Source organism: Budorcas taxicolor, chromosome 2, assembly GCF_023091745.1.
Source record: "Budorcas taxicolor isolate Tak-1 chromosome 2, Takin1.1, whole genome shotgun sequence".
Taxonomy (NCBI): domain Eukaryota; kingdom Metazoa; phylum Chordata; class Mammalia; order Artiodactyla; family Bovidae; genus Budorcas; species Budorcas taxicolor.
Window position 1 is genome coordinate 5,700,492 of NC_068911.1, and position 12,039 is coordinate 5,712,530.

At 45.1% G+C, this 12,039-nt stretch overlaps 1 protein-coding gene across 2 annotated transcripts in view; it reads right to left on the reverse strand.

Annotated features, from left to right (window-relative positions):
* SMURF1 (SMAD specific E3 ubiquitin protein ligase 1) overlaps positions 1–12,039 on the reverse strand; it is a 91,938-nt gene that overhangs the window by 17,426 nt on the left and 62,473 nt on the right. For both annotated transcript variants that reach the window (XM_052657015.1, XM_052657014.1), the window contains exons 2-8: positions 7,730–7,768; positions 6,497–6,605; positions 4,870–5,003; positions 4,649–4,714; positions 3,148–3,223; positions 1,467–1,708; positions 673–757 (exon numbers count right to left, since the gene is read on the reverse strand). In XM_052657015.1, the coding sequence (XP_052512975.1) occupies positions 673–757; positions 1,467–1,708; positions 3,148–3,223; positions 4,649–4,714; positions 4,870–5,003; positions 6,497–6,605; positions 7,730–7,768 (751 nt within the window). The remainder of the gene's footprint in view (positions 1–672; positions 758–1,466; positions 1,709–3,147; positions 3,224–4,648; positions 4,715–4,869; positions 5,004–6,496; positions 6,606–7,729; positions 7,769–12,039) is intronic.

The window sequence follows — 12,039 nt, forward strand, 5'->3', positions numbered from 1 at the left end:
GCCTTGTAGAAGGAATTCGTATAGAAAAGCTTCATCTCCCCCAGGAATGGTCCCCAAGGGACTGAGGCAATAGGGATGGTAAAGTAGAAGAGAAAAAGGGTGATAGAGTCTTTATATTTCCTGTTTAACTCTTTATTATGGAGAATTTTAAGCATATAAAAAAAGAGAGGCCACAGTGAATAACCAGCTTCAACAATTACCAGCTCATCACCAACCTGCCGCCAGGGCTCCCCACTCACTCCTCCACTCCTATTATTTAAAGCATCAGATCAGATATCAGATCATTTTATTCAGCAATATTTTTAGTTTAAAATGAGAGCAACCACATCTTGAAGGTTTTTTGAGTAAGTGCATTTGATTTCATCTAAGGGTAAGGGTCTTTTCCAGTTATGGAACCTGATTTCAAGACCCAGAGTCGCTCTCTAAACTTTAGTCTAAAGGACCCAAGTGTGTTACAGCAGCTGCTGACCAGCTGGGGGGAGGGAGGAGCAGAGCTGGGACTGCCGCCCCCCCACCCCCCGCCCCCCCTCCCCCGAGAGTCTGAGTCAGGACCTCAGGCAGTGCACCCTCTGAGCCCACACCTCCAAGCCCTAAGGGCTGCATCACCCACAGCCAGAGGGCCTGGGCACTGCTGGAATGCAGCCCTGCTGGTGAGCCACACAGGAGACCTACCTGGGTATCCTAGGGTCATGCCACGTGCTGACTCCCGTCTGCGTGTGCAGGAAGTACACCTGGCCCTGTACCGTGGTTCTCTGCTCTGCACGACACAGTGGGGACATGGTCAGTGACACTCACTCCAAGGAGTCAATCCTGTAAGCTCGGAGGCCCCGCTTCCTTCCCACAGTCTTTCAAAGGACCGAGAGAAGGGTGTGGAGGGCAGGAGTGAACTTGGGCCTGGCTTGCTGGGGTCAGTGTGTGGACAGATCTCACTTCTGTTCCCACCTGGAGAGGCGGCCACACCCCTCAACCTGCCACCTCCAGACGCATCCTGCCTCCACCTGTCCCCTGCTCATACTACCGGTCTCATCTGCCCCATCTATGTGGATCCTCCAACATGGATCTACATGGATACTCCTTCATTTAGGCGCTTCCTCTGTGGTTGTCAAAAGATTCTGTTTTACCTTTCGTGATAGTGGTATGTCTTACCACTCCTACCCAAGGCCGTCCTTCCCACGTTCAAATCCCAAGACGCTACAAAGAGCTTCATCCAGACCCCCGCCCCAGTCCTCTTGGCTCTCTTTGACATTCCTTTGCCTAAATTCTTCACACAATTGCTATCCTAGAAGCTTGAAGCAAGGGCGGATACATTAAGGAGGAGCAGGATTTATCAACCATCACACTGACACAATGGGGCAGAGCTCTGCAAACATCAGCGGTTCCGGCAGGCACGCGGTACCAGAAAAGGTCTGAAACCGGAGAGGGACACGTGGCCGACCGCACGTGGAATGGCGGGCGCGCACCCTCACCGTAGCCTTCGGGCAGCTCCGGCGACTGGTGGCCGTGAGGCCGGTTCTGTGGCGTCTGGAGCGACCCTCGCACCTCAGGGTTTCGCAGTCGCTGGGCCTGAAGTCTTTGGTCTTGACTCGGGGATTCCACAAACCTGCAGTTGCCCCCGCCGGCCGCGGCCCCGGGGCCGTCCGTGTACGGGGCTGGCTCCTCCATGAAGCAGCTGAGGGGCCTTCCAGGCCCGGAGTCTTCATACACGGTTCTGGAAGGGGGAGAGCACAGCCCACGTGACCACACCCGCCGAAGCCGGGGACGCGCCCCCAGTTCACGCCACACTCTCACGCCTGTTTATTCTGCTTCTCTTAGACAATACAGAATGGCCCCCGGGCTTAGTTTCATAAAAGTGATCCTGTCCTTTTTCACTGGGAAGCCGAACTTGTTCACGAAGAATCAGTGGCCTAAGGAAGCCATGTGTTAAGTGCCACTGAGGCCAAGGTAGGATTTCAAACTTGGGGATAGCTGAATGGTCGGAAAACACCAACCTTGAATGTAAGAAGTTCAGAAAAGGAGATTTCAGTTTTCTTGACTTGGAATCAAATTCAAACATTACATTTGCCTTGTCATTTTATAACAGAACTCCTGGTTACATCAAATATTACAATGACTTTAAAAGTGACTTTTAACATAAATCCTCATCCCTTGAACAACTGTGAAGACAATTTACCTTAATAGGCTATTTTCCCTTTTAAGCAAGTACTTTTGAAAAACATTTTACGCTGGAAAATTTCAGAGAAACAGAGAGAGGGACTAGTTCAGTGAGCGCCCTGCAGTCTTCACCACCTCCGATACCGTCCCGTGGCCGCATGTCCAGCTCTTCCCCCCTCCACTGGATTATTCGGAAAACAATCCCCACATTTTACCATCTCATCCTTAGCTATTTCGGCACATAGCTCTGAAAGACAGGCCTTTTACCATTAGCATGATCCCAAAAATGGGTCGTCATAGTGCCAGTCTATATTCAAATTTCGCCAGTCCACTATCTCATTAATCAGGGTCCAAATAGATGCACACACTGCATCTAGTAGGTGGGTCTCTTAAATCCTGTTTATTAAATTTGCAGGTGCTCTTCCTTCCTTTTTATTCCCTTCTTCTCCTTGCAGCGTATTTGCCGAGGACACTGGCTTAGGTCTGCTCCACTCTACAGGAAGCCCCACTTTTGGATGGGGTTTGCTATAGTCCCCTGGGGCTGGGCAGCCCATTCCCACCCCTGGGGCCCCCAAGACCTGTGTTCACGCCAGGTTCTCTTTCCTGATGGTGTCCACAACTATTAACGGCATTAAGAGTTAATTCATCGGGGATTGGAAAATCATGGTAGTGACCAACGAGAGCTCTTGACAGCTTTGGGGGTTTGGTTTTTTATAACTTATTTCTTTCTGTATCATCATGAACTCCACGGATTGGTGTGATGTGTTGCAGTTATCATTCTTGACCAATGCTCTCAGGCCAGTGGGAACCTCTGTAAACTGGACCCTGAGTCTTTGGGGCACAAGCCTACTCGTCTTGACAGCTTCCTTTACAGACAAGGAAACTGGGTCGCAGCTGCACCCCGAAGTCCCTCCCTGCACCTCAGGCACTCAAGGCAGTGACAAGGTGTGAGGGGCGCCCTCCGGCAGCGCGAGCGCCGGCAGCCGGGGCACGCACCCGTCGCTCTCCAGCAGGCCCCTGCAGTCCACCACAGAGCCGCCGGTGCCGGTCCTGTCTCGTGTCTGTAGACTGACTGAAAGGAAAGGACACTTGCATTAAAATCCAGGGATACTCTACACGGCTGCAATACAGTGAGCCACTAGAAATGCATCATTCATATACGAGATGATTCTTACTAAGGGAGGCGTCTGTCTCCACACTCACGTTACACATGCCTGTGCTTTCAAGTATGAGACATTTCACTCAGTGGCTCCACACCACTGCACATCACCCGGACCCTTCCTCGTGAACGTGGAACAGAAGGAGGTGCTGTGTTTTCCACGCTCTCCATAAAAATAACACAATATTCACTTTTTCCAAGTTATTTTGTTTTTTAAAGATTCCGACTTGTGCTGGATAAGGACACAGAGAGCACTCTGCACAGTCTACACGCGTCTGTGTATCTACTCTCCGTCCCTAATACAATCAACAAGGACACTGATGAAGTTGCTTCCAGATACTGGTTTTGCCCCGCACATCCCTCCACAAAGAAAAGGAGACATCACAAACAGGCAGAGAGTGAGAACCCTGTCATCAGGAGAGTCTGCAGGATGGATACTCACTGTTCATTCATCCTGGGTCAGATCTACATAGCTGACTCATTGGAAAAGACCCTGATGCTAGGAAAGACTGAGGACAAGAGGAGAGGGGGCAACAGAGGATGAGATGGTTGGATGGCATCACCGACCTAACAGACATGAGTTTGAGCAAACTCTGGGAGATAGTGAAGGACAAGGAAGCCTGGCGTGCTGTAGTCCTTGAAGTTGCAGGCAGACACCACTCAGCAACTGAACAACAAGTTCTACATAAGACAAGACCTAAAAGATTTGGGGTCATCAGTCATTCTGTGTGCCACTGAAATACTATGGGGTTGTTTTTTTTTTTTGGATTCCCTGCAATGCAGGGTCAATATCTGAGTTACTCTGAAATGTGTGGATAACAGGATGAACTGCTTAACCAGCAAATTAACTTCCAGCAGAGTATGTCTAGTCAACATTTCGGAGCATCAGCATGTTTCGCGCCTTCATTCTAAGTAAGTCAATCTTCTGTAAAATCACAGGACACGGAAGTCTTCAGAAATCCCGTGCCTCCTACACGTGGACTGGTCTTCCTGTGGAGCTGTCTCAGCTCATCCGTGCGCGGCCACCATGTTTACCATCCGCGCTTGGGTAGCGGGACAAATGTGAGGACTAAAATTACATCAAAAATTACAACCCTACATCTTTGTGTACCTTAGTCACTTTAACTCCACCTGGAACGACTAAATGAAGGGAATCGGATAAAGTAACAAAAACCACACAAGATGAAACTTTTTAGTACTGGAGAGATGGCCCCCAAATGTGGCTTGTCCTTCGCGTATGTCACCATGGGTCAGTGGCTTTGTGTGTTTTCTCAGTGATGAAGAGCTGGATGTTAAGTTCTGTAAAAGTTATCTCTTTAGAGATGAGAAAGTTCTTACCCACTATTTGGCCACGAACTGCATCAGTATCTGAGGGGTTTAGTTTGCACAGATCCAAACGCTGGTCTGCAAACAAACAATTCAAAACTTAACCTGGGGAATGTTAACTAGGGAGGAGGGCAGGAATTCTGTATTCAGTATTCAAAAATAATAATAAACAAAATGATGGCTCATAAGCCTTCCTCGGTACATTAAGAGGCAGAAAAGCGTCGGGCTCTTACAGCCAGTGTCTTTTAATCTGCTGACGGCATTGGAGAGCAGCCGCACACACCCCAGGAAGCCGGCTCCCTGCTTCTTGTGAACCTTCTTGTGGTTCCACACGCTGATGGTTATAGAATCCGTTTTTCCAACATATCTGAAACCAAAGTGCGAATTCATCTTTAATTGCATTTCTATATTACAACAGCCCATTGAGATTCTATCTGACTGACTTGTTAGTCCAGGAGAATTCTCTGAAAATAATGTTGGCTCTATATGTACAAGTACAGGCACTCGATGAATATCTGTCTACCAACTTCAATGGGTGGCAAAAGGGCTACAGCTGATTATGTGAGCAGCACATGGAGATAACTACATGCTGATGATAACCTTGTAACAGGGATTTACTAGATCTTAATAGTTCCAAAGATAATGGCAGGATTCATAAGCTCCCACCAATTAGGCTGCATAGAGAATAACCAGTCTGCAGCAAAGGACTCCTTACAAACCCTCCATCCACCCAAAGCACAGGCAAGAGCAGAGCTCGGACAGGAGACCCCCGCCTCTCAGGGCAGGTCAGCCACAAGGGGGCTTCCAGGGCTTGGACTGACAACCGCTTTCCAGACCACCTCCTGTGCCACAGTGTAATTGAAAATGGGCCTCAGGATCCAGCTACTAAAAACCCACTCAAAACCAGCAGTCTGTGGTGTGGCGGTAAAACAAAGCAGTAATCATTCAGCGTTACCTGACAAAAATTTCTCAGCAAGGACATGAAAACAGAGGTGAAGATAAAATAGTGATTTTCAAAGGGCAATCTACGTAATGATTGGATACAAGAAGTTGTCGGATGGCGAGTGGGCTTATATACATTCACTCATACCAAACTTTATTTGCTCTTGCAAAAAATATGTGTGTGTTAGTTGCTCAGTCGTGTCCGACTTTTTGTGACCCCATGGACTGTAGTCAGCCAGACTCCTCTGCCCATGGAATTCTTCAGGCAAGAATACTGGAGTGGGTAGCCATTCCCTTCTCCAGAGAATGTTCCTGACCCAGGGATCAAACCTGGGTCTCCTGCATTGCAGGCAGATTCTTTACCATCTAAGCAAAATTTTTAAAATCGGCATATATATGTATGTGTGTGTGTGTATAAAATATTCATATAATATGTGGAGAAGGAAATGGAAACCCACTCCACTATTGTTGCCTAGGAAATCCCATGGACAGAGGAGCCTGGCAGGGTACATCCATGGGGTCCAGACATGACTTGGAGACTAAACAACAAGAACAACATAATAAATATGTATAATAATGCATTTCAAATGATGCGTTTTACAACTATGCTCATGGTTTTGCTGAAAAAACAGTAGCATATAGAGGACCTGAACTATAGCCCCTTTTTCCTGTTAGAGAGGGCCAGGAGATTGAATGTTTGAAGATCACAGTTACAGAAGCAAACCATAAACAATGTATGGAAACAAATGCAAGAACTCCCAAGTGTATGAATTCCAAAAGTAGGCACTGGGTCTTCGGCCATCCACATGTGTTACCAGAAAGAAGCTGGTGATCCCTTTCTCAAAAAAATGCTTCTCTTACAAGCTAGACCCCGCCTCTCCTCTCACTCCCAGGTGCCTTGCAGGATACCCGACTCACAGATCGTAGTGCTGGTTCCACTTTGGGTCCAATGTGCTCTTCACAGTGTCCGTTGAGTGGCACTGCCCAGATCCGTCCACAACAATCTTTGCAAAAGGGTCAGGGAGCCCTGGAGGAGAGGGGAAGGCCACACTGGATGAGATGACAGGTCTGCCAACGCGACACAGAACATGGTCCCGCAGGTAAAGGGCGCGCCAAGACCACCCAACTATCCCGGTGTATTCCATCCTCAAATTTAAGGTCAGTTTCAATCAGCAAAATAAGTTACTTCCATTAAGCTTTCTAAGAAAAGCAGCCCAGAATGACATCCTCCTCAGATTTTTAGACACTAGTAATGAAACTCTAAAAACAGGCTTAAATTCAGATTTCTATTTCTGAAGATCACTACTAGTTGAATGGAGGAAAAAGTGTCTACAAATAAATGTATTTGTACTTTCTCAAAAATAATACTTAGACATTGTGTTTGCTGGTCTTTGTCTATTTTATCTCTGGAAGCAGTATTCACCAAATTTTCATTAGGTAGGTTCTTAAATGCTAGAGTGTGAATCAGACAGGTTTATAAGATCAGAGAGGTGGCCAGGTCTGAGAGACAGATCTGGATGGGATCCATCCCGCTGCACCTTCTTAGCTCCTTGAATAAAGCCCGTGAACCTCAGTTTCTTCACCTGAGAGCGTGAATAATACACCACTTAGGAACCAAGCAGCATTCTGGTGAGGATCAGAAAGAGTGTGAAAATTTTCCTGCTCTGGGCACCTACTTTATAGTAGGTGAGCTTCTTAAGAAGCGATTCCTTTCATAAGAAAATGACTATTTATTATTTTTATTTTTACAATTCCTTTCATTACACGACTTTTCAAGTGTGATTTAATTTATCAAATTTGACTATCAGTTTTACTGAAACTCAGATGCTTTATAGAAAAATGGCTCATCTGTATTTGAGTAGAGAACACTTCAGCAGAAAGCGATATATTAATGGATGGAAAGGCAGAGAAAACGGTGTGGCCAGAATAGGGAATGAGAGAGAGTTTTTCTTGATTGAGTTATAAATTCTGTGCTTTGGAGCTAAGGAGCCTCTGTGCCGTAGTCAACTGGGAAATGAAGTTTGTCAAACCATGGGCTTCTATTCTTTTCTTTTAGGAGAATACACCCAGTGTTTTTTGAATAAGTTTTAAATTTCAGAAATATGTGAAGAATATCAATAGTGAAAGAGCAAAAAGTGGGTGTTTACTTACTGAAGAAGTCTTTCTTTGCAAGGTTCTTGGCACATAATACTAAAAACAAACAAAAAAGGCAAGAGTTAGCACTTACGGACAAGATTTTCACCATAGTCAGTCGCTATGGACAGAACTGTACCCCACCCAAAACCCGTATGTTGGAGGTCCAGGCCCTGATGCGAAGGTGTCCACAGGTGGGGCCCTCGGGAAGCGCTTGGGGTTAGCTGGGGTCATGGGGGTGGGGCTGTCAGGATGGGGGGGTCCCTGCCTCTATGGAGAAGCGCTCACAGCACACGCCCTCACTCAGCTCTCCGTGTGAGGATGCACGAGGTGGCCGTCTACACGGCAGCAAGAGGGCCTTGGCCCAGAACCAAATCTAGCCCCTCCTCATCTTAGGCTTTTCCAGCCCCCTATGGGAAATAAATGTTTGCTGTGTAAACCGCCAGCCGATGGGATCTTGCTAGTGGCCCAAACTGGCTGAGGCGCTAGCCTATATTTGCAATGGGGAAGGAAAAAAAAAAAACTCAAAATTATCTTTGCCATTGATTGTATCTCAAATTAAGTGTTACATTAAACAAAAAACTGACAAGTAACTAGACAATGTATTCTCCTTCAGTTAGAAATCAACTGTAACAAATACAAAATGGTTTAAACTTAAAAATCTTTCTTAAACATACATGGGTGGATTTATCAATGTGTTCTTAAAACTGCCAGGATCACATTAACACCAGCTGAAATGAAGACCTACAGTCTGTATCTTCAGAGCACCTGCTCATAAGAGGAGCCATGCATCTTTGGTGTTTGACTAAGTAACCCAATTTTATGAACGTAAGCTCTGGTATGCTGGAGAACAGAACGGAAGAGTGACGGAAAATATGGGGCCATCATTAAATGTTGTGAAAAACAAATGATGAAATGCATGCTAAGAATTCAGCACAATGCTGGTATACAGAAAGAATGCAGCGAATCCCACTGTTCCCGTTTCATTAACGAGGTGCGTAAGAAATTTTGTCACTAGATCCATTACATGATTAAAGCTATTATATGAAAGGAAAATACACAATGTATTATACCACCTGCCTCCTGACAAACCTGTATGCAGATCAAGAAGCAACAGTTAGAACCTGACAGGGAACAACAGACTGGTTCCAAATTGGGAAGGAGTACGTCAAGGCTGTATCCTGTCACCCTGCTTATTTAACTTCTATGCAGAGTACATCATGCGAAATGCCGGGCTGGATGAAGCACAGCCAGAATCAAGACTGCCGGGAGAAATCTCAATAACCTCAGATATGCAGATGACACCCCCCTTATGGCAGAAAGTGCAGAAGGACTAAAGAGCCTCTTGATGAAGGTCAACGAGGAACGTGAAACAGTTGGCTTAAAACTCAACATTCAAAAATCAAAGATCACAGCATCCGATCCCATCACTTCATGGCAAATAGATGGGGAAACAATGGAAACAATAACAGACTTTATTTTCTTGGGCTCCAAAATCACTGCAGATGGCAACTGCAGCCACGAAATTAAAAGACACCTGCTCCTTGGAAGAAAAGCTATGACAAACCCAGACAGCATATTCAAAAGCAGAGACGTTACTTTGCCGACAAAGGTCCATCTAGTCAAAGCTATGGTTTTTCCAGTAGTCGTGTATGGATGTGAGAGTTGGACTGTGAAGAAGGCTGAGAGCCAAAAAATTGTTGCTTTTGAGCTGTGATGCTGGAAAAGACTCTTGAGAGTCCCTTGGACTGCAAGGAGATCAAACCAGTCCATCCTAAAGGAAATCAGTCCTGAATATTCATTGGAGGGACTGATGCTAAAGTTGAAGCTCCAATACTTTGGCCACCTGAAGCGTAGGGCCAACTCATTAGAAAAGACCCGGATGTTGCGGAAAATTGAAGGCAGGAGGAGAAGAGGACGAGAGAGGATGAGATGGCTGGATGGCATCACCAACTTGATGGACATGAGTTTGAATAAGCTCCGGGAGCTGGTGATGGACAGGGAGGCCTGGTGTGCTGCAGTCCACAGGGTCGCAAAGAGTCGGACACGACTGAGCAAAGGAGCAACAACGGTAGTATACAGCTGGTGAGAAATTTTGCCACTAGATCCATTACATGACTAAACTATGGCGTGAAGGGAAAATACACCGATGTATCGTGCATACATAGCATCCCAATTTTTAAGAATACAGTGTTTTACCGTGACCTTATTTGACAAAAGCATACACAGAGGAGCCTGTCGGGCTGCGGTCCACAGGGTCGCAAAGAGCCAGACACAACTGAAGTGGCAGAGCACACAGATCACTACTAAGGCAAGTACAGGTGATAGGGCTAGCGACTGTTTCACTGGCAGGAAATTCATAACATACTGCTCTGCACGCTTTTACTACATTTTATATAACAACTTTATCAAGATAAAATTCCTATACAATTCATCCAAGTGAAGTGTATAATTTATCAGTTTTTAATATACTCACTGAGCTGTATAACCATCAGCACATCGATTTAGAACATTTTCATCATCCCATAAAAGAAATCCTGCACCTATTAGCAGTTACTCATTATTAACCGCAAACCCCACCAGTCACAGCCGCCACTAATCTGCTTTACATCTCTGGATGTGCCTAGAATGGATAGTTCACATAAATGGAATCATAGAATATGTGGTATTCCGTGACTGGCTTCTTCGCATTTTTTTTTTTTTACTTTTTTAATTGAAGGCTAATTGCTTTACGGTGTTGTATTCGTTTCTGACACAGGTACACATACGTCCCCTCCCTCGCGACGCTCCCTCCCACCCCTCTAGGCGGAGCTCCCTGAGTCACGCAGAAAATTCCCACTGGGCATCCGTTTTACACACGGTAACGTGTCTGTTTCCATGCGACTCTCTCCATTTGGCCCACCCTCTCCTTCCCACTGTGTCCACAAATCTGTTCTCTAGGTCTGCGTCTTTTTCTGTACCTACTGGGATGACCGACTGCTATTTGTCCTGCACCTACTGATAATGCTGTTTCACATGAATTGACTTCCAGCGTGAAACCAACCCTGCATTCTGAGCTAAAGGCCACCTGGTTATGGTGCATAACAGAACCTTTTAATGTGTGCTGTGAGCCAGCCAGGCCAGGGCTTTTCTTTGTAGAAAGTGTTTCCAGTCACTAATCCATAATCTCTTCACAAGTCTAGTAACATTTTTCACTTCTCAAATCAGCCTTGGTAGTTCGTGTCTTTCTAGAAATTTGTCTATTTTACTTAAGTTACTGATTTACTGGCATACAGTTGTTTACAGTATCTCCTGATAATACAAAAATACTACCAACTATACAGAAATTTACATTTCCTCTTCAGTATAATCTTTACACCCTTTCTTTCAGTGGAGATACACACACACACATACACACACACACACACACACACACACACACACACACACACACCCCCATTCTTCAGCCTTTTGTGTGGCTGGACCATAATTTATTACAGCTCTGGTTAGTGCTTTATTACTTGTTTCTCTAACTTAAAATTAAGGACAAAAGTACTTACAAAAAATGAAAACCTGCAAATGTGTAAATAGGAAATGCATGCCTCCAAAATCTCATCGTTATCCTTTGTTTTTTAATAGCATTTTCCTGGCTGGTCTCACATACTTCCTTTTTTCCCATTTAACTTTAAAATTACTTTGAGCAAGTTTTCAAAACATTCATAAATAAATTTGAGGGGAATTTACTGCTTTACAGTATTAGGTATTCCCATTCTTGAGAGCAACATATGTATCCAGTTATAAAATTCTTCTTTAAATGCCTTTAAGTAACATTTTCACCTACTCACGTTTTCCACATTTCTAATAGCGGTTACTCTTACATGTCTTCAGTTTTGTTATTGTGATGAATGGGAGAGTGCCTTTCATTGCATTTTTAAAAACAATCATCCAAGATACCTGTTCTTTTATGGTTTTTCAGTGCACTTTCTAATAGTTATTTGGGTATAGGTGATTGTCTCATAATAATTGTAAACCTGCCATCTTTTTCACGGCTCTTCAAATGAGCCTGTGAGGTACTGTTCCCTTCCACTTCCTTGTTTTCCCAAGGTGCTGATGCTGGACTGCTTCTGACGGGAAGAATTCTGGTAACATCTCAAAAAGATTAATCCTTGTTCTTTTGCACAAGACAAGTAATTTTTTAAAAAGTATTTCTTTCTTTCCTTGGCTGTGCTAGTTCTTCGCTGCGGTATGCAGGCTCTTGTTCGCTGACCAGGGATTGAACCCAGGCTCCTGGCATTGGGAGCATGGAAGACCAACAGCGTTTTCATTTAAGGCTCATTCCAGTGGAATTT